The sequence below is a fragment of the Homalodisca vitripennis genome, chromosome 1 (genome assembly GCF_021130785.1).
Source record: "Homalodisca vitripennis isolate AUS2020 chromosome 1, UT_GWSS_2.1, whole genome shotgun sequence".
NCBI lineage: Eukaryota > Metazoa > Arthropoda > Insecta > Hemiptera > Cicadellidae > Homalodisca > Homalodisca vitripennis.
Window position 1 is genome coordinate 86,471,264 of NC_060207.1, and position 23,511 is coordinate 86,494,774.

Here is a 23,511-nt window from a genome sequence, read left to right on the forward strand (position 1 = left end):
ATTTCTATTCCAATTGTTTGTAGTATTGATTGTAACACCAGGGTTTTGTAATATTAAAGTTCCTAGTATTGTTTAGAAGAATTTGTATTTGTATAGTTAGTATTTGAAAGTATTTAATAGTGTAATTAATTTACTCTTTTATTTACTGTGTTGTCACACAGAACTTATACTTGTATTTGACAACTAAAACATAACATTAAATATTTTAGGAACCATGATTACGTTAATTACGACATTTTGTTGTTTTTGACGTTATAAATAATTTGCTAATTTTCCAATAAAACTGGAATTGTCGGCTCTATGCGTTTTGAGTGGAATTTGAGATATTGTACCGTTTTACTGGCACATGAGGGGTTAGCTTTGAAATTTAAATTTTTGTGAAGGTTCAAAAAAGGAAAAGAAATAAATCAAATCATCTGAAATAAATCAATTTTAAACTAAAATAAAACTTCTTATTGAAAATAATTACTGGATTTAAAATTAAAACAAAAACTTCTTGATGACTTTTAAATTCAAACTTGTAATATATTCGTCACTCAAAAAATGTACAAAGTTCTTACAGCTTGTCTTTTATTCAATTTTCAAAATTCAAAACTTTCATACTCTAATCTGATCTGGCAATTCTTCACTTTAATTTATCTTCAAAATTCAATTTTATTTTGTTACTAATTTTCTTTACTTTACTTTAAATATTACTTCTTTTCAGTGTTAGAATTTTTATTGCCGAAAGCATCTGTAACAACCACAAAACTCTTTTAGTATTTTTACATAAAATTTTATATACATGTGCTCACTGTACCAACAAGTTTTATATTGCACAGATCAAAAGGAAAAGTTCCTAAATTCCCATTAAATTTAATTTTTACAATATTTCTTTCCCCAAAATTATTCAAAATAACTAAGAATGAATATTGACTGGACTCCAGTTAAAAGGTTCACTTGCCCGCAGGTTCGATGACGATTAGCAAAAAGATTAACTCTAAGCACTTTCAAAGACTACTCGTTATTACTACTTCCGATCAACTGAGACGGGAGGTACGGCACGTCTACCTCACCCCACCTCTCAATTTCGTTATCAAACACTGCCATCTGTGATGCGCGCCTCGCTGATAGCAGTCTCTTTTGTACTCTCCAGTCCTTATCATTCTTCTGGGCCTACTCCTTCCACCTGTAATCTAGTTACCCCAGAATTACAATTTAATACAATCGGTACAATATGATATAATTAGGATAGCACTGCCATATTTTTAGGATAAATAGCTAGCAAAATGTACATTAAAAAAACTAAGATTGAGAAAAAAATAATAAAATTTTTTACTTTAATTTTCTTTAAATATATTTATTGTTAGAAATTTCACGTTTTCTAACATTTAATTATTTTTCAAAACACCATGGATAGATGTATGGTGACAAATTTATATCCGTCAGATACAATTCACCAGTCAGGTAGTTTTGAAAAAATTCAAGCTATTATCTTAACTGTTTACATGGCTTTAGCCAAGAACGCTACATAACAGTAAAGAGTTAAGTAAAAAAGTACAACAAAAGCAATAACTCGAAAATTAAAAAAGCAGACAACATTTTAGGTTTTTTGAATACCTTTAGGGTTTTTTTATCCCTGGGCATTTGCTTAAGACAACCTGTATATATTAATTATGACCATTAAGCTATTACAATTCTTCTTTACAGTGTCTTTAGGTAGAAAATTAACGTTACTTTAAAGGCTTACGTTTAATCAAACAACTCAAAACTGTTGTGTTAACTGAAATTACCAACAGTGCAGACTGATCTTGTTCACATTGTACAGGGAGTGTTAGAAGGCTACAACAGTACTGTTTTCGCCTACGGGCAGACCGGCTGTGGCAAGAGTTTCTCGATGCAAGGAGTAGAGAGCCCGCCAGCCCAGAGGGGGATCATTCCGCGGGCATTCGAGCACGTGTTTGAGGCTATCTCCCTGGTGGAGGACGTCAAGTATCTCGTACTAGCCTCCTACCTGGAGATATACAACGAGGAGATCAGAGACCTGCTGGGCAACGACACCAAGAAACGCCTTGACCTTAAAGAGAATCCGGACCGTGGTGTTTACGTCTGTGGTATGTTATTAAGTTGTAATAACCCCTGTATTAATACATTATTACAATTTTTAATATCTTTTAATCAGATACAATCATCACTATCATAAATAATAAAGTTGTTATTGTAGATGGTAGAAATATTACACATCATTATAATAATGTGTAAGGAAGTGTAATTTTTTATTTTTAATGTAAGCTGTTTTCTTAGAATATCTAAAGTATTTTTATTTATTCTTCTTATTTTTGCAAGTATGATTGAGGATGCGCAGTTAGTTTATTATTTTTGGATGCGTAATAGTGTTTCCTTTCGTGTATAGGTCAAAATTACACGTAAAGAGAATTTTTTACGTATTGTTTTATTACATGCATTAAATACTTTAAGTTTAAACATTTTCTTGTTTATCTAATAACTAAATTGATAAACGTTTTCATTAATATTTTTTATTTTAAATTGATCAGGCTATCAACACTACATTGACGTTTTCCACAGCGCTACCTATTTATCGTATTACGTTTTGAGTATGGCTAAGAGCAAACCATTGATTTAGACTGAGTATTTCACATTAGTTAAATCTTGAGTAGTGTTCTGGCGAGGATGTAAGATTGACTGGTGATATGAGGGAATGATAGCTATTACATAAATTAGGTAATTTTTACTGATAAATTAAGATTTTTTTTCGTTGAGTAAACTAATAACTAAATGTACTATTTCATTATGTTATACTTGTAGCGAGTAATTTAGAAACAAAAAGATTGTTTAATACGATTTTTTGTTGGTGCAAAAGAAAAAATTGTGTTTACTATGTGTACCTGATTTGAAAGTGAATAGGATAGGAAAGATAATTCTATCATTTATCAGTGATTTAAGACGCCTAAATCGTAAATAAAGGATATTTTATTTTTCAAATCCCTATCACAGACAAAATGGTACTATAATGAATGGAAGAACGTAACGAAAGAGCTGTCACATAGACGGACAGAGAGACAGGCGGACTGTCCTTTGATATTTTGACTCAATAAAGTCCTTCCTTATACCAAGAGGTACCTATATACCTAGATTCAAATTCCTGGGACCCTTAAATAGACAGTTATCGCATATAAAAACAGAAGAGTGGAAACGACAAGGTTAAGCAATAAGACCTTGTCGAGTCCTTAATGATAACTGTCATTTAAACTATTACTATCGTTGAGAGTATGATCATTTTGTTTAAACAAAGAATTAACATTGTAGATAGTTATAGTGTAATGTTTATTTTCAGCCTATCATCTGTTTTGAAGAGTTGTCAGATCACACAGTGGGTTTTGTGGTGGACTGTGAGGAATTCATGGGAAATTAATAGAAAAACCGCTCCGCGGTGGTATCATTGAACTCTGACAGCTCCAGAAGTCTCTCTCTCTCTCTCTCTCTCTCTCTCTCTCTCTCTCTCTCTCTCTCTCTCTCTCACAGTGTGTGCGTGCGTGCGTGTGCGTGTGCGTGTGTGTGTGTGTGTGTGTGTGTGTGTGTGTGTGTGTGTGTGTGTGTGTGTGTGTGTGTGTGTGTGTGTTGTGTGTGTGTGTGTGTGTGTGTGTGTGTGTGTTGTAGAGTTATCACATACCCACACCGTGGCGTGAGTGGCGGACTGTCAAGTCTGATGGGTCGAGGATGGAGAAACCGCTCCACGGGGACAACCTTGATGAACGCTGACAGCTCCAGAAGTCACTCCATCTTGATTGAGCGTGTTTGTGTCTGTGTTGTAGAGTTATCACATCACACCGTGGCGTGTGATGCGGACTGTCAGGATCTGATGGAACGAGGATGGAGAAACCGCTCCACGGGGACAACCTTGATGAACGCTGACAGCTCCAGAAGTCACTCCATCTTGATTGAGCGTGTCTGTGTCTGTGTTGTAGAGTTATCACATCACACCGTGGCGTGTGTGGCGGACTGTCAGGATCTGATGGAACGAGGATGGAAAAACCGCTCCACGGGGGCAACCTTGATGAACGCTGACAGCTCCAGAAGTCACTCCATCTTGATTGAGCGTGTCTGTGTCTGTGTTGTAGAGTTATCACATCACACCGTGGCGTGTGTGGCGGACTGTCAGGATCTGATGGAACGAGGATGGAGGAACCGCTCCACGGGGGCAACCTTGATGAACGCTGACAGCTCCAGAAGTCACTCCATCTTGATTGAGCGTGTCTGTGTCTGTGTTGTAGAGTTATCACATCACACCGTGGCGTGTGTGGCGGACTGTCAGGATCTGATGGAACGAGGATGGAGGAACCGCTCCACGGGGGCAACCTTGATGAACGCTGACAGCTCCAGAAGTCACTCCATCTTGATTGAGCGTGTCTGTGTCTGTGTTGTAGAGTTATCACATCACACCGTGGCGTGTGTGGCGGACTGTCAGGATCTGATGGAACGAGGATGGAGGAACCGCTCCACGGGGGCAACCTTGATGAACGCTGACAGCTCCAGAAGTCATTCCATATTCAGCGTGTCTGTGGAGATGATGCCCATGTCCGAGTGTCTTGAAGCGGGTCCCATTAGGCGAGGCAAACTGAGTCTCGTGGACCTGGCTGGCAGCGAGCGCCAAGCAAAAACCGGTGAGAGGACCCGAGTATCACTCTTTAATTATACCTGCTTGTGTGATTACATATTCAGTGTGTAGTCAGTATATATGTTTATTTTTTTTTAGTTTATTGATAACTTTCTTAATCAGTTAATACTAAAAATGACTTCATTCAGACTTTAAATATGTGGGTTAGAAATTTATCAACTGCTTTATCTACTTTCTTATGTAACTAACTCAAACCCCGCTAACTTTAGTGGAAATTACGTAAATGTTTTGAGAATTAAACATGGTAGAGAGGTCAACTGTGTAAGACTTTGAAAAGCGTGAAATAATTCTCTAACATAAAAAAGACCGTTCAGTTTTGAACCTTTTGTAGAAGAAAATATTCAAAATTTGAATATACTATAAAAAATTGTGAGATGCAAATTAAAATAACCTAAAGACGTTATACATAACGTTTCTAGTTATGTAGCTATCCGCATACGAATTCATTTTCCTGTTTAGTGTTCCTAATCTTGTCACAGAAACATGTTAAATGTAATAGGAAACGAAAAGAGACGATATAAAGTTTAAGAAATCGTTAAAAACGTTTACGTTTATTATCTTTGTTAAAACCTAACAAATGTTTCACTACTCTAATCCGTAATGACGAATAAATTATTCTATTTACTAACACATTCGATTTAGAGTAAAATTAATATGACTTGAATTGTATTATTAGATAGTGCGGATGTTTCAATATTATTACTACGAATAATGAATTATAGAAAACATTATTAGAACTGAAATCAAAAGAAATTAACTTTATTCCAAATCTGGACCGAGGTACGCCCAATAGTAGGACACCATGCAGAAACGTTATTACCTCAAAATTCAAAACGCTTGACCTACAATTTCAGAATTAGCTATTTTAAAATAGCTTTCATATTTCCAGTGTCATTTACTCGGACATTGCTGAGCTTTAGCGAAACCTATCACTCGTGGGGCAGGAGAAATTCAATTTCTGTCCGTCCGCACGATATCTCGTAAACGAATTGACCTATAAACATGAAATTGTGCATGAAGCAACATTTTGAATTGAGTTTGGAAATTTGGCAGAACGTTAGTGAATATTTTTATATTCTTCTTATGAGTAACCATGATAGTAACATGAAAATAAAATAATTAATAAATATGTAAATAAACTTAATACACCTGTAAGAGCTTCAAACGTGTGACATACTAACACATTTAGTCTAACTATCCCAACAGATACAATATTATTTTGTAGTGATGTTTTGTATGAACTTTTATTGTTTAAACACTGATATGAAACCGACTTTAATTGACAAATCTCTAAATGTATCATGTGGTAAGATAAGTCAAGAAACATTTTATTCGTAGACTAAATTTTGCAATAAGCTGTATTTCTACAAAAATGAGTTATATGGTGTCAACGCCCTTTTCGTGTCAACATTTTTGTATGATTGTCTCTTTGCAGGACATCTCGAGAATAAAATAAGATATAGATTTAAACATTTTTATGCAATATGAGTGAAGTCAGTTAAGACAAGTGGCGTGGCATACTTCTTCCTCGCTTTTTAATATATTTCTCACATTTTAATAAGATAAAATAATCTTTTGAAGTGGATACGTTAAAAGGCTACTCTTTTATTTAATATTGTTATATGACTGCAAAGGTGCTTCTGGGGATAGACTGAAGGAGGCCACCAAGATTAACCTGTCACTGTCAGCACTTGGAAATGTAATATCCGCGCTGGTGGACGGCAAGGCGAAGCACATTCCATACAGAGACTCCAAGCTGACTAGGCTACTGCAGGTTGGACTAGAAGTCACTTAGCATGTACATCTTAGCCTTGCTAAGGATAGAATTCCACTGTTTGTAATCTCGTCTTCTCCTACAAAATCAGGATTCTCTGGGAGGCAACACCAAGACACTGATGGTCGCCTGCCTTTCCCCGGCTGACAACAACTACGACGAGACACTGTCTACGCTGCGCTACGCTAATCGAGCTAAGAACATCACCAACCAGCCCCATATCAACGAGGATCCCAAGGACACCATGCTGAGAGAATATCAGGAAGAGATCAGGAAGCTAAGATCTCTTCTGGAGGCCAATGTAACGACACTACCCGTCACTACAGGTGGGAGTAATTTACTTCTGTTTTTAATGTTACTCTGTTCAAAATTCTCAACAGTAAAGTGTTTCAAAATGCAAAAAGGTTTATTTTATCTTTAGCTTTTAGTTTAGTAGTGAATATAGTATATAATGTGTCAAGATCCTAAAGGCATGGCGTCAAATTTCAACGTTACTTGTCCAGCTATAAAGATTTTTATCAACAAGATGGGGTTTATGTAAATACAATGTACAGCGATATAATGTTTTCAGATTGTTTTTATGAAGAATATTTTGAAATACTATTTTGACATTTTTATAGAATTGGTCTTTTCAATTCTAATTAAGTACAGTATCTACAATATTTTCATTTAGTGTTCTATGCTACATTTTTATTCTGTATTTTATTTTAAAATATTTGTGGCTTTACACTCTGTTCGATGATGGTGCATGCCACTTCATGAGACTTAAGGCTGAGTGACAGCGAATATTTTTAAATTGTATGATACGTAACTATAGTGCCAAGGATAAAATAGCTGAATAAATAAATTTGTAAACAAACTAAGTTCAGTTACATGATCTTTTAATGAGTATTTTCAATCATACAGTACAAAGACAATGTTAAAAGAAGGTGACACGATTTGGGTTCAGCACATTCTTGAATTGTAGTACCCTCTCTAGCTCACCGGAACTTGTATATTTGAACAATGCTCTGAAACCTCAGGTAACAAGAAGAAGGAATATTATTTCCATATCTACAGTTGTTAAAAGGGTATAAAGAACCAAAACATCTCTGTTGATCGTGAAGTGACCGAAGGTTTATTAAGATATTAGTTACAATGAACTAATAATTGTGTTGAATTTTAATTTGAGTTTTGAATTTGAATTTGATAGATGAACTAATTTTGTCTCCACTTCTGGCTGTGAGTGCAGTGGTGGAGGAGGATGACAACTTGCAGACAGAGAGGGACAAGATGAGGAGAGAGTACGAGAAGGAAATGTCTGCTCTGAGGGAGCAGTTCCAGGCCATGCATCTGTCCAAGTGTCAAGTACAAAACGATCTCCTGGCACTGAAGGAGCAATATGACCGAGATCTCGCCAGGATAAATTCACAGGTCATACAAAAGTTAATTTGCTCAGTTTAATTTTCAAAATAAGAAATTTCTACTATATTTTGTTCTGGAATCATATACAACCAATGAATAATTTAATCTGTCAAGTATTGTTTACCAAAGTATGCAAAGTAATATAAACCATGCTGTAACGGGAAGACATGGCTTACTTAACACGATTAAAAATGATAATCCAATACCATTACTATGTAGACCATGTACTAACATGCGCCAGAGCTACCTGACAGAATAAAAAATCACTAATACCGATGTATGCTCGGTTTCACCCAATTTACTGATGAAGAACTCCTCCTAGAGTTCACCCATATTGTCATATATGACGATCATTTAGGTTCTCTCAAATAATACATACATTTTGTTTCTAATGTCAAATATGACAATCGCATTATTATACTGTTAACTCAATCAACAGTGCTAGAAAAAAAATTGAATTTACTAATGCCTTTGGGTTTTTCTACTATTGTGATCAACTATCTTGAATTTCTCTGAAGTCCGAGTCTCCTTCACTAATCTGACGATAGCGGCAGACATCTTTACTTACCAGTAGAGTTCCATATTATTATCTTGATTGGAATTCCAAATATTCCAAATCAGTAAATATTCAGACAGGACTTTCCATTACCTATAATCTCAATTAGCATAAACCTGTGTAGTTCTGAAATCTCTGCTACTTCCCTGTCTTTTGTGGAGGTTGCCACTGAGGAAGGTTGCAGTACACAAAGTTCTTATCAGCCTACTAATCTCCAATACAGCTCATCTCAATATTCTTTAAATCTACTCCATGTCTTTAAAATATTTGAATCATGACAATTTAAAACTAAAATAGCTAAAAGGAAGTAGGTTAATTTGTTTGTTACGTATATGTTGTGACACGAAGAATCACCTATATCTAAGTTAATATTTTGTTGTATTCATAGCTGTGTTGTTAATTATCATTATGACTATATTAAGATGTGTATAACATTTATTAGTGTAAGATCTTTAGTCTTTATAGTTATTCAAACACTTTAAAAGGTAAATGATGGAAGCATTTATAAAATAAAAATTATTTCTTATATTATTAGTTATGTAAATTTATTCATATTCGTTTTCCTCGGTTTTCAGTCTCAAAATAAGCACCATTTACTTCCTGTCACTCCAACTCAAAAAATCGTCGACGAAGTACTCAACAGGTTAGTAAAAAATTAATAATAACGTTTGATTACCTACCACCTACATAAACTGTATATTTTTCTACATAATAGCTGCAAAAAAAAATACCAGAAATGTATAATAAATCTCATAGCTTCTAAGTACAGAAAAACATTCCCCCAATTATAGTAAAATTATTATTATTATTATTATATATTTTAACTCAGAGCTCTTGTAATAAAACTTACTCAACACCTCAGAGACAACTATATATTTCTTTGTTATAGTGACAACGTGAAGCTCACTGCTGCTCAACAAGAGATTTTGAAGAGGTATGGTTAGCATAACACACGTCAGTCTATTATAAATATGTATATATATATAACATGTTCTACTATACAGTTGTGTAATTTTAATATTTATAACAATGTAATTAGTAAACTAAAGCGTTTTAGCTGAAAATCAGAGTTTTAATTTCACAAAGAAACACGGCTTAAAGTAGTTGTATAGTACTAAAATTATGAATGACAGATAATTACGCATAAAGTGACAGTAAGGAAATATCATAAATATCGCTGTTTAGATTAATTAGTTTAAAATTTATTATTTTAATCAAAGGTAAAACAGTATTAATATAATTTTCTGCCAATAAATGTAGGCATAGACACCTTTCTTAGTAAGTAATCATTGGTAAAATAAAAGTAGTTAATAAATCAGTATAATGGTGGCATTTGTACAATTGGCCATTTTTATCATGGATTGGAGTTAGGTTATTATAATACTCTGACAGTCAAATTAGAGCAATAAAAATAATCTTCTTATGTTTCAAAATATACAGATTACAAAACTCTTTTTATTCTATTTGAGTATACATTAAGAGCCTCTGGGAGGATGGAAATTCAAAATCGACAGCTCAAGTCCAAGTGAAATAATGTGAATACATACCATTCAGATCAGAAGAAAATGACAGACCATTAATTTTAGTTCTAAAGATCGATAAGCACTTCTCCCTCCCGTATCTGGATTTTATTAAGTTGCTAATATATAACCACAATGGTTCTCTTTCTCCTATGGAAATTCAAAAACAAAGAATAAAGGAGAAAACATATTAATATGAATTCACTATTAATACAAGATGTAGTAAAGAAATAGAAGTAACACTAGTATGTATGTAACACATTTCTGAACTAGAAACTGAGTAATAAATAGTTACGAACCTGAAAACCCTACTAACACAGAAAGGTGGATTTCGTGTTCGGTTGTATTTTTGAGTTATTAGATTTGGTTTGAAGGTTAAACCTCTGTTTTTCTTTGTCATGTGTCATGTTGAAGGATTTGACGTTTGTTATCTTGAATGTTTACACGGTATTTCCTACCGTTGCAAGTCGTAAAAGATTAAACTTTGTTTCAAGAATTGGTATCTATCTCCTTCTCTAGGACAGTAGATACAAAAACCAGTTACATAATGTTGAAAAATGCTTGAGTATCATCACTCAAAGACAAGGAAAGATACAAGTTTACTAACCGTAGTTATTTAGTTTTTGGAAGAAAGGAAATCCTTTCTATCCTTTTAAATCATCTATCGCCAATAATGAACTTTAAACAATGAATTCAGAATAATTAATTTATAACATCATAAGTAGTTTATAAACGTTCAAAATTTTAAAACTTTATTTCTCCTACTTGGACCCACAATATCGATGAAAATATTGCATGATTTAAAAATCCTTACAAATTGAATTATGCAAGTTATCCATTAATCACACTCCGCCACTTGATTTTTGTAGTCAAAATAAGTAATAAATGCCATATAGTCTCATATTGCTTAATTTAGCGCCTGTCTGTCTATTTGTGTATTTTATGGAAGATAATATCTTTAAATTGAATAATGGTATAAAGTTCAAACTTAGCGAAATGCTTAGACTAATTAAGATCTGTTTAGAAAAAATATGTTTAAAAATGGCATACCAAGTTTCAAAATCGCGGCTATATTTTCTAACTGTAATAACTCAAAAATGAAATTTTATGAAATTTTTATAAGAATAGTAAAATATGGGTTACGTTTAGATGAACATTTTGATGCAACATTGATTTTGCTACGAGAAATAATAATGACCGAATAGAAAAGGTACAAGCGCCACCTGGAAAATACATTAATCCAGTTATTAACCGCTGATTAATTTACTTAGTGTTGCTATTGTTATGAGATCTCGTTCATTGAACAGGTTATTGTGCCTAGTTTAATGCTGATTAATAACCAGCTAACTGTTGCATTTAACATATGGGATTTAGTGTTATCATTTTGTACAGTTTATATGAAGTTTGTTTAGATGTACTACAAGTTGTTTTCTGGATTGATATTTAAATCTTGTTTTATTTGTTTATATATTGTAAAGACCAAGCATTTTGTAAAATATGAGATATCATAGGAAAAGATTAACAGCATAATTCGCAAACATAACTCTAAGATGGCTTTGGTAGATTACAGAAGCTGCAGGCCAGCATGGTTGGGGGCGAGCGAGCAGACGACAAGGAGCTGAAGGAAAGGCGGCTAGGAAGGAAGCGAGCGGCCGAGCGCAGACTGCAGGCTCTGGCGAGAGTCTTGGCGAGAGTTGAGGACGAGGACAAGTCAGGGTTGATGCTCGGGGTTTATGATGACATCCAGGAAGAGATGAAGGGCATCATTCGCAAACACAAGACTAAGGTGGTTAAGTAGTACTTAACTTAATATAATAGCATTACTAGTTTTTCGTCAGAATTTAAAATAATCGAAAAGCAAAACATACTCTTGAATGCCTCTTCTCTCATAGTGACACATTTGCATGTATATTATAAGCATATGTTGATTTATTTAAATAAAATGTACAGCGATATTTTTCAGATTGTTGTGATGTAGTTTACCTTATTGTGTACACTAGCAACAAAATAAAGAACAGAAATAAGAACTCTTTATTGCTAAGAATTACAAACATGTTACTTTTATTATAAGTAAAAGTTTGGTTTGTATTGCCATCATAAACAATTCCAAAAAGTGTGACTTGAGCCGTTATATAAATTTATTTTAAACACTGGAGTAACATATAACCTTATTACGTGTTTTAATTACTCCACCCCCCACTTACATTTAAATGTTTCAAATACTTGTTTGGAAATATAGTGAAAAAGTCTAAGAGACGAAGTGGTCACGCAAAGGGTATTATACCATGCACAAAGAGCCATTCTCTTTTAAACTACAGCCCAAGGAAACAAGGGAGCAGTATTCCTTTGCACATAGAATAATTCACCAGACATAAAGTATAATATGCATACAAAAATACAATTAAAGATATCAGAACATGTTAGATGACAGAGTATCTTGGTGTTCAGTTATGGTCACCTTTTCAAACACAATTAATTAAAAACATAACCGGTTGAAAAAACAAACATCATAATAAGATAATGTAGACAAATTACACACTATATGTTTTACTAATTATATTAGTAAAAAATATTTAGGCTACATAACATGTATGCTATGTAGGCTATTTATTAACAAGTAGTTTAATACGAATCTAAAAGAAACATTCAGTGTTTGTATTTCTCAACATTCAACTGAATCTTCATTTTCACCACATGAGTTATGTGATGTGTCATCACTATCACCTAAGTTTATCATATGCATCAAAACATGTTTAAGATAATAACTCTTGAAATATTTCGTCCTCATTTTAGATTGGCATCTTGAACAGATGTAATACCGCAATACTACGGTATCGAACTAATTATCGAACACTATTTTTAAGTTTGTAAAAAATACTTCCAGTCAAATGCAGAAACATGTAAAATATGGAAAAATCTAAAACTCACTCTTATAATATTCATTAAGCCCTTAATCAAATCGTACAGCTACAATATTAAATATAAATAAATACCTTAAGCCTTAATGATAAATGAATAAATTTTATTCCTAAATTCAAAAACAGTTTTTTTATGCTAAAGTTTCCAATTATTAAAGTATCTTGTATAGTATGTAAGCTCATCAGAAGTTCAAATAAATAATTATTATAATTGTATTTTAATATATCGGATAAAATATGTTTATGGACAATAAAGGAATTTATAAATTTTGCTTTGCAGCTGAGAGCTCTAGAAAGAGAAATCACAGATTTACAGAGCGAGTTTGAGAACGAGCGGACTGACTACCTGGAGACTATCCGTAAACAGGAGCGTCAGTGCACGTTCTACCAGCAGGTCCTGGACAAGGTTCTGCCCACCTTGAGAAAAGACTGCAACTACTGGTGAGGGGTTTGACTAGACTACGGCTTATATTATTATAAATAAATATGAATCGCTAAATGTGTTGCTAAGCGCTAATATCAAGACCTGCTGGATTCGGCTTTTTTTAATATATCCGTTGAGGTCAAAGAAAGGTTTTGATGAACAGAAAAATAGGACGCTGAATAGGGTTTAGACGCTGTATTTAAATAGATGTACTTAAACATCATGAAAAACTATAATAACGATATATAAGTAAAACAACGTTAGAGAATTAAGGGAAACACTACATATTTTGAGATTTTCTATTTAAAATTGTATAGAACAACATTTCGGATTTCGTAATTTTTCATTTTTCAATATAAAATAAAACTGCATTTTTTAGGCAAGTGTAGCTAATGAATCTATAACTATATATAATTATACTAGGTAATTATATAGTAGCCTAGCATTTAAGTTTAAGATTACATAGTTAATAGTTTTATATATATATACATATATATCATGCATATTTTTTATATATATATATATATATATATATATAATATGCATATATGTCAAAGAATACTTGAATAGTTTATATATATATATACATATATATCATGCATATTTTATATATATATATATATAATATGCATATATGTCAAAGAATACTTGAATAGTTTATATATATATATATATATATACATATATATCATGCATATTTTATATATATAATATATATATATATATATATATATATATAATATGCATATATGTCAAAGAATCCTTGAATAGTTTTTATTCATTTCGCTATATTCACTTCTACAATTATTTTTTAAATACTTTGCAATATTTGTGGCTCTTCTTTACTCCACTAAAAGTTTAAATCCACAAAAATCACTCCCGTGCCCTCATTTTCCGTTCGAACGAGCATCAATCTTGTAGCTTCTATATAAACCACGACACATGGGTGCGCTGTGTAACATCCATTCATTCACTGCCAACTTATCGGCCTCATATCCAATTTCACTCAGTAACCAATGCCATGATAACATTCTTGTCACAGTAACCTGGAGGCTGTGAGAGCGGAAGCTGTGTGGAGCGAGGACACCAAGTCCTGGACACTACCAGATCTGTCGACGGTGCCCACAAAACTACCACCGGCTGCTGGTGAGTTGAGCTCTATTCCAAAACACTATTACAGAGCATAGGTTAAAAAGTTAAGTGTTAGAATGGTGTACTATTAGCTCACTAATCCTGTTAAAGTTATGATGCCAAACAGATATTACATTGGAAATATTAGGAAACAAGAACGCTTTTAAAGTTAAACAGTGTAATATCTACATGTTTCCAATGTAGATATTAGATTGGATAGATCAGGAAGGTCAGCAACGCTGTTAAAACTATGTTTCTAAGGTAGATATTAGATTGGAGGGATTAGAAATTCATCAATTCTATTAATAGGTATAATAATAGCCTTTATTGTAGGAACCAATTAACAATAACTGTATTGCAAGCCTCACGACCTTTTAAAAATAAAAGGCTTAATCTAAATAACTAATACAATATAATTTTAAGGCAATAAATAAATAAATCAGTTTAAAATTACATTTCGACTACGTGCCACCTGTTGTCGGTTCCTCGAATATGGCCGATTTTAGAAAAGCCGAAGTCAGAAAAATATTTTTTAATTGTTACTAAAGACTATCCTAGCGGCCTATCGCAAACTCGCCAACTGAGTAAAATGCCCTAGAGACCATGAAGTGTTTTAGTCACGATTTAATTTTGTTGTGGTTATTGACGCTTTTGATCTCTACAGGGAGCTTATTGATTAGCCTGACGCCACCTAGAGATGGCAATCAAAAGCAGTAGTTATGTTCTGTGTTATGCGAAAGTTGTGAATATATATATATATATATATATATATATATATATATATATATATATAGAAAATTTAACTATGACTTCAGAGAACGATATACTTTTATTCATAAAAAGTTACCCTCCTTAACACAACATTATTTGTAACATAACTATTAAAGTTATATTTTATTAAGAAATATGCTTTTGTTATATTATAAATCAATAAAATACAAATCATCCCCTAAACCTATAATCCATGTACATACTGTAACAGTTCAAATTTTTATCTTCATTTTGTTTACGTGGACATGATTAAAAAATTGCCTAAATTTTGTACTTTAAAGTTCTGTGATTTCATGTAAAGTGATAAAATATCGATTCTAGTTTTTCTGTCTATAGGAAAATTATATTAAAAGGCTACGTTTTAAAAATTTAACAAAATAAAAAATTATTCCAACTAAAAAACCTATTGCGCGACCTTAATGTGCACGAACAGAATGGTATTGCTATAGGTCATAAGATAAATGGGCTTGCATAGAATATCAACCACACCACTAATGTATCTGCCAAATAACTCGCATGAAATCATTAAGCACTTCCATGTATACCTTTGAAGGGCCTTAACGAGCCAATAAATGCTTAATGGTTTTCAAATTATGTTCCTAGAAGACACCAGCTATGCCAACTCTACAGTTTGCCTACATAAGGAATAGATGCCCAGAAATATTTAGCAACGATGTGACTGTACTTTGTGTTTAGCACATAGGTGAATAAACAACCAGCGACCCAGTGGAACCATTCTAATCCAATTAGCCATTTGATGTTCAGTCCATGTTCCCGTTAGTTCGTAATGCAATTCGACCAATATTTAAATAATCATATTGTTAATCTGCGTGTAAATTTCTTTTGTATTTGCGATCGAAACACAGTTAAGAAGTTTAAATTATCAACTTGGTGAAAAGTATAGTGAATAGTTAATATGAATAGTATAATTGTGAAATTGAAACCCCGCCATGTTACTAGAGTTTATAACATTAACAATACTTACTTCATAAATAGTCATAGAAGCATTATAGTAAAATATCTTAAGTTCAATATAAAATTATAGTTTTTACTGTTTTAAGTGGATAAGAGTATTTTGGAATTTTAAGTGATAAACAACAACTATGCTAGTATTATTTTATAATAACTGGCATCATAACGAATTCAAACAAAACATTCCCTAAAACCTATCTGAAACAGTTCGAAATCATTGGCAGAATTACGAATGATTGACATTAATTGCTCAAATTTGATTGCCTCGAAAACTACCAAATTAAAATCTGGTGTTCTGAAAGAACTAAAATTTCGCAACCAGTCCACTTTATCGCCACTCTAATAACATAAACATAACTTTGTATAGAGTGTGACTTGTAATAGACTACGGAACGGGGTGGTCATTTCCAAAGGCCTTGTACGAGCATTTAGAAGTTCCAGCAGGTCCCAACTGGGGGATGACGTTCCAGTCGCAGACGGCTCCAGGGCGGCTGGAGAGCGACGTATCGTACTCTCCTGTCCAGCTGGACGGCAGGACTCTGAGGCGAAACTCCCCTGACGACCTGAAGCCCGTGGTGGACGCCTGGCGCAAGGTTGTACTGGTACTGACAGTAACGTGTCGCATGTACGTGTCTGTTGCATGTGGAGGTATTGCATGGAGCGGCGGCAGCGACAAAAGCGGTGCAAGTCCCGTGACGTCACCTGAGGCCGACTCTGTGTCTCCCTTGCAGGTACAAGTACACACATACTCCAGCACTTAGGCACTTAGACACCACGTTCTGCTTATTGCTTATGCTTGTACTGTGTGGGACTTTGGACAGCTCTGACAGTGTAATTTAATGCATGGGTTGGGTATTGCATATATATATACATATATATATATATATACATACATATATATATATATATATATATATATATACATTTGCCTGGAACCTTGAAGGAAATAGGTGTATTGTGTATTTGTTGCTCACATTTAAAATAAAATTTCAATTTTTGTAACAAAATTTTGTATACAAGTATAAATATATTTTGTACAAAGAAAGAACTGTGGTACTTAACAATAATTAGGTAGATAAATGAACCTAATATTTAAAATTTCAACTTTTATAAAACACAAAAAACTTACCAAGCTCAAGTAAATAATGTAAAACATTTCACGTTTCTAAATTTCTGAGTTATTGCATGGTTGTGTGGATATTCTGCTTCTTAAACATTTTTCTAATCTCATAGCTAGTGTTTTATTCTAACGACACTTATTTAGTTTTCTTTATTTCACTTTACCACTTTATTTATTTAAACCCCACCCAATTGTTATAAAATTTCACATTTTAAATGTTTTCATTGAATCATACTGTTAGCCCATTAACTCTAATTCTAAGTTACCCCACCTGACAAAAGTCGTTTATGACACGAGACCAAATAATGGACATAGATCTAATTTTTGAAACCCCAATGAAGACATTTAGAGAACAGTTAGTAACAGTCAGAGCACTAAAGAAATATTCTTTCTTTGCTTTATTACAACTGTTTGTAATTTCCTGTGGTTAATAAGTCATCCACATCAAGGCATCCTGTCGTTAGATATAATCACGAATATTCCCTTCATAGGTTACATGGGAAAATAATTGGATGACTTTTAATAAGTTCACACAATACAATTGACATACAATTCCAATATATGTACTTATACTCCACTTTATGCATTGTATACCCTACAAGTAGGTCCTATTAGTTTAATTGTATACGGAGTAGTTAACGTTGACTTCATACTTTTTTGCCTCACGAGGGACAAAAGGTAAAATAGGAGTAACTGGAAACTTATGTATGGCATTAAGAAAAGATTGAGATCGGACATACACTTTATTTCTCGACGATCATACATTTTTCTCTAAGATCTAAATCCTTTCCTATGGCCGTCATAAAACAAAGTGATCGATCTTAAAACAGCGTTGGTCCTAAAACAATATTAAAGACAATGGTCTTGATAGGCTTTTTCATAAACAGAAACAATTATCGGTTAGTAATAGAAACACTCGGGTGGCATTCGTGGCTTGGTATCGGCCCCAGGTACTTGGAGCCAAATGTTGGAGAAAATGTAAAAAGAAGAGGTTTGGAGAACGCATAGTTTTGAACAAGTCCCGTGACGTCACCTGAGGCTGACTCTGTGTCTCCCTTGCAGGTATAAGTACACATACTGCAGCACTTATAGCATTGTGATTATGTCTACATGACTTTCAGCCAACATAGGCACTTCTAAGGACACCAGTATGATAGGGTCGTCTAGGGAACATTATAATAGTCTTGAAAGTCAGATTATAATCAATAATGCAGCCAGATCAATAGCAAGTGGTTCATAACACACGTTCAACTGTAGTTCTTTTAGTTTCCGAGAAATTTTAATTATTATTAAATACCCTTTCTTATTATCAGCCGATCCTAAATAACAGAATACAGGTACATCATTCATTCTAATACTGATTCGCCTATAACTTGATACCTTAGGAAATAGATAAGAAAATATTCAGAGCAATTTTGTCTAACGGAGTTATTGGTTAACAGAAGCTGCAGAAGAGTGACGAGGAAGATTTTGCTGGCAACTATTTTAAACCTAAGCGAGCCACAGAGCTGCTGATTCGAGCCAAGGAGGAAGCGGGCCGAGCAGTTAATAACTGGAGAGGTACAATATTCTTTTATTTCTTGTACACGCAGTGAAGTAATTGGAGAAATTCAATGTTTACGTGAGACTTAAACTGGTAGTTCCCCTCTTTTGGAAGTTGCCAGAGTTCTTTATACTTCACATAATATCAGATTGGACAGGATTGCTATTAAATCCTTGCTACTGTGCATAACAAAATTATTTCAGTATAAATATGATGTAAAGACTATTTGTTGTATTTTACATGGCGTCAATTTTATTACTATCGTCTTTCTTAGTGTACTGCTGTTTCAGGCAATCCTTGGAAAAATATAAGAGTAGTTACTACAGACTCAATTAACGGCTGAAAGTTATAATAGGTTAAAAATATCGGGACATTATTATCCATCACTGCGCATGAACATAACTGTTCCATCTAATTCTGTTCATCTCTGGATCAGTTTCTTCACTCACCTCAAGACCGGTAGTGTGAGCACACAACGAAGTTATCTTAGTATACCTTGTCTACCTCCCTTTTAACAATGACTCATTTAGCAACATTGGAGACGTTTTGGGTAGAATTTCTTTATTTGTCCAAAATCTTAGAACTTTTGTTTATAAATTAAAGGTGTTATATGCAGTTTTTTATAAAAAAATACTCTACTTACTACTTGTATACTAATACGATCTAATATTGCAAAATGGATCTCGAAACCCATTAGAATGGTATCTGTATTTCCTGGCATGGCAATGAGCGGGAAAGTGTTTGTTTTAAAAATCAAAAGTGTCGTATGTACATGAACCACTCAGTTATGTTATAAGTTAGTACTAAGTTAGTACTGTGATAACTATTTTCCATATATAATTTTATTAATGTTTTAGACTCTGTCAGTAAACCAGTGCCAGGAACCACGATCCCGCCAGTGCCCGGAGGGTTCTCGGTGACGGCTCCTCTCAATCCTCTGCCTGGCCAAGCTTTCCTCAACAGCTCCTGGGGCGCTGGACAGATGAGCACCTCCTGGTCAAGTCAGTTAGCTATTATATTTTGTCATATGAGTATTTCTTTGTATTAAGATGGAGATATTGGATGATTAACACGATTGTAAACATTTACCACAATTATGTTTTTCAAGAAGTCTAAAAATGACGTTTCCCATTCTGGTATCTGTGAACTTCTTTATGAGTCGATTCATCCAAGAAATATGATACTGGTGACAAATTAAAGTGCATAAAAAATTGTATTCTTCCGTTTAAAATTAAGTACATAAAAATGAACACAAACAGAATTCTGCAGCACAACACGGAACATTAAACACATAGCACAAAGGACAAGCAATGGCAGTACTTAGTTATTTGTTCCTATCATTTATCTTGATTTGTTAACTTTCTTCCATGTTTAACTTTTGATTCAACTGATAATTTCAATTAGCTGGACGGTAAATATGATGTGTTTCATATCAAAGCGTATGTTGTAAATTGGGGTTGACCCTTCATAATCAATAAATTATCATAACTTAAACTAATAATATGCTTTTAAAACAATGCATGATGTAACTGACTCTTTAAAATACTTTAACATTAAAATCCACAAGATCAAAATAATTTAAGTATCCAAATGATCGTATAACGTTCAAAATACCACACTCAGCTGCTACTTCCATTGAAGCGGCAAAAAAACTGTGCTTGATGCTATGCCTTCAACTTAAACACTGACACATAACACTCCCATTCTAAAATAAATATGTAGTTTTAAAATATATTTTGGATAAGAATTTTTATATCAGTATTAAATAACAAGTCATTTAATTCAAGCAAAATATCGATACAGGTGGTATATAAAACACTTCGCACCACAATGCTATGAACCGTGTTATACATTTTTGTAATGAGGAAAACAGCTTTTAATTTTGAAGGAGGAGAAATCATTAAATAATAAAAAGACATTAAACTAAATATTTCGCTGTTTGGTATATTTTAGTATATTCGTATTATGTTACTTTTCAAATTATACGAACTGTAAATTTATTATTACGAGTTAATATATTATTGCATATTATTGTAATAGACCAGAACTGATGATTATTACCGATGTCTACTCTAGATGGTGGCCACAACAGTTTCCGGATGTCTCCGGAACTGGTCCGGCGACCTGCCAAACTTGAGGCCCTCCCAATCACATCCAAGAAGCCGGCCAGAGTACGGGGGCTCAACACACTCGATACTATTTGATAGCAGCACAAAGGCTGTGTATATCCTCTACTCTCATGTGCCTAACCTTTTATATTATATTTGTAACATTTGAACAAAGATTTTATAGTGTATATTTTCTTATGGTAGAAGAGAGAGCACTGTTATAATGACAAGGGACAGAAGTCTCTACATTACTGGGCGAATAAATAAGTAACTGGATCAAGATACAGGACCTCAAAACAATGAAATAACTTAATTGAAACATATATTTGATATCCTATTATTTTATTGTATGTAAATATTTTGTTATTTATCGAAGGTTTGAAACAAGGCGCTCAAAATAGGGTTCACATACCATTAGATTAGTTACCCTTTACAAAACATCAATTTCTTTAAACCCTTTAAAAATTGTGGCATGACGGTTCATTCAAAATATTATATTTTTTCTCTTATGATGAAAAATTTATTAAAATTAGTTTTTTATTATTAGGAAAGCATTAAAAATATAAATGGAAGATACATTAAAAATCGAGTATACGCTTTTCGATCAATTTCATGTTCTGGTGATATAAACACCATTCAATGTTTCTTACAAAGTTTTTAAAAACTATTGGTATACCAAATCCAAATTTTAACATGTTTTTTGTGGTAGTTATTCTTTCCTGGATTATTGGGGTCAATCTTTGTGCACATATATTTCAATTATATGAATGTAATAAACTGTTTACAATGACAGGCTTCTTCTATAAACAGATTGAATTCGAAAAACTAAGTATTAAACTATTAACCTTTCGTTTAGCATACAATGTTCAATGTTGGTTATATGTTAGTTACTTGTGCATAAATGTATAGATTGGGAGTTTCTAACAATTACATTGTGTTTAGACTAATTAAGCGTATAAAATGGCGCCGAATTAATCAAACCATTGAGATGATTATTTTGTGTAGGAAATTCATTGTTGGTTACAGTGTTTATATTTCAGATCTTATAAAAATGTAAATCGAGGAAATGTTTTCCTTAAACATATTATATTGTTAAAGTTTTAAAATTGTTTTCGTGTACATTTTATAACGTTGTGTGAAAAACTACACAAAACAGTTTATGTTTGTTAAATAATTCAATATTTATTAAACAAATACATCTATATACGTTTTAAAGTGATTGGACCTTTGCGTGGCACTCATAATAAGCTTTACTATGATTTGATACTTGTCATTGTTTTTGTTGTTTACCACATTGATTTTGTTTTGGAATTGTTACCAACTGGAGAATATTATACGTGTTTGTCAGACTAAGTTTAATGAGATATATGATAATAAACAATTTCCAGTTCTTTATTCAGGCATGTGGATTTGTTTTGTAAGTAACTAGTCAAACGATTTTTTTTTTAATCTTTCATTAAGTACTTGTATTTTTTTATACATTCCAATTGTAGAAATATAATCTGTGCACTTATTATTTATGAAGTTTTGCCTAAATACCTGACAGGTTTTGAACTACTTGTTACACTTACTTTTTTAATTGATTTCTGCTTAACTGGCATGTACAAAACGTCCAATTTAGTTATAAGAATGACTCTGTATTGTGATAAAAGAGAGTTTGTAGTTTATAAATTTGAAATAAATTTATATTTGCTGTTTATTGTCTTATTTATTTTATCTCTGTAATCATAATTAATATTTTTTGTTTCTATTCCCTAAGAATGGTGATTAGTTACAATCTGTATGAACTCTAAACCATCGTTGTATATATGCACAAACGCAAACATTAAAATGTGTTCAATCAGTCTTTTGTTCAATCAGAATGAGAGTTCATGTCTTATTGCTTATTTCTTTATTAATAAAATTGAATTTCATATTATATTCTTACCTAAAAGATAATTCGGTAAACTTAGTAGTTTTCCGGTGTTTTATTTCATGATGAACAAAAGTTGAAATCAAAATCAATGAAAATATCTTAACTAGTGGCATCATGATGAAGCACATACCTATTCACTGTTATCAACTTAAAAGATACTTTCGTAACTACATACAGAACGTTATGTTAGAACTTAGCGTTAGCAGGTATTAAAGAAGAACAAACACTTCTTCCACATCTACATGTTCACACTACATTAATTTTTATTTCCATAAGTTCGTATGTATTCCAATATGTGTAAATGAATTTAGTAACTCTGTTTTATTCAGTTTTCAGACATTTTTAACTCACATCACACTCTATCACGAACAAGATGTAATATCCGAAAGATCTGTCCCGGACTATGACGATGTATCGGCCTCCGATTAATATTATACTATTAATCCATTGCCCATATTAAATATGTTTGTTTAACTATAAATAACTATAATATAATTAAAACTTAAATTTTAAATTTAGTCTATGTACTAAAAAATATAAGTTAAAAAACTTGTTATTATAGTTTTATTTGGTCCCAAACTATTTGGAAAAACATATAATTGATTTAGCATTATCAATGTCAAAAGTGTTCTTTTTAGAATAAAATACATCAGTGCGCTGAGCTGATTTGTCTCCTCGAG

At 32.9% G+C, this 23,511-nt stretch overlaps 1 protein-coding gene across 6 annotated transcripts in view; it reads left to right on the forward strand.

The window, feature by feature from the left end:
* Positions 1-22,613, forward strand: part of LOC124366009 (osmotic avoidance abnormal protein 3) — a 43,706-nt gene extending 21,093 nt beyond the window's left edge. The window contains exons 4-17 of one of the 6 annotated variants that reach the window (XM_046822204.1): positions 1,808-2,093; positions 3,966-4,661; positions 6,310-6,449; positions 6,541-6,775; positions 7,642-7,862; positions 8,985-9,052; positions 9,299-9,343; positions 11,493-11,715; positions 13,128-13,288; positions 14,314-14,417; positions 16,581-16,738; positions 18,708-18,825; positions 19,666-19,809; positions 20,885-22,613. In XM_046822204.1, coding sequence (XP_046678160.1) covers positions 1,808-2,093; positions 3,966-4,661; positions 6,310-6,449; positions 6,541-6,775; positions 7,642-7,862; positions 8,985-9,052; positions 9,299-9,343; positions 11,493-11,715; positions 13,128-13,288; positions 14,314-14,417; positions 16,581-16,738; positions 18,708-18,825; positions 19,666-19,809; positions 20,885-21,012 — 2,727 coding nt within the window. In that variant the 3' untranslated portion in view covers positions 21,013-22,613. Of the gene's footprint in view, positions 1-1,807; positions 2,094-3,965; positions 4,662-6,309; positions 6,450-6,540; positions 6,776-7,641; positions 7,863-8,984; positions 9,053-9,298; positions 9,344-11,492; positions 11,716-13,127; positions 13,289-14,313; positions 14,418-16,580; positions 16,739-16,793; positions 16,877-18,707; positions 18,826-19,665; positions 19,810-20,884 lie in introns of all 6 variants that reach the window. The other 5 variants (XM_046822213.1, XM_046822222.1, XM_046822235.1 and 2 more) reach the window with 5 other exon arrangements.
* The last annotated feature ends 898 nt before the right edge of the window (positions 22,614-23,511 follow it).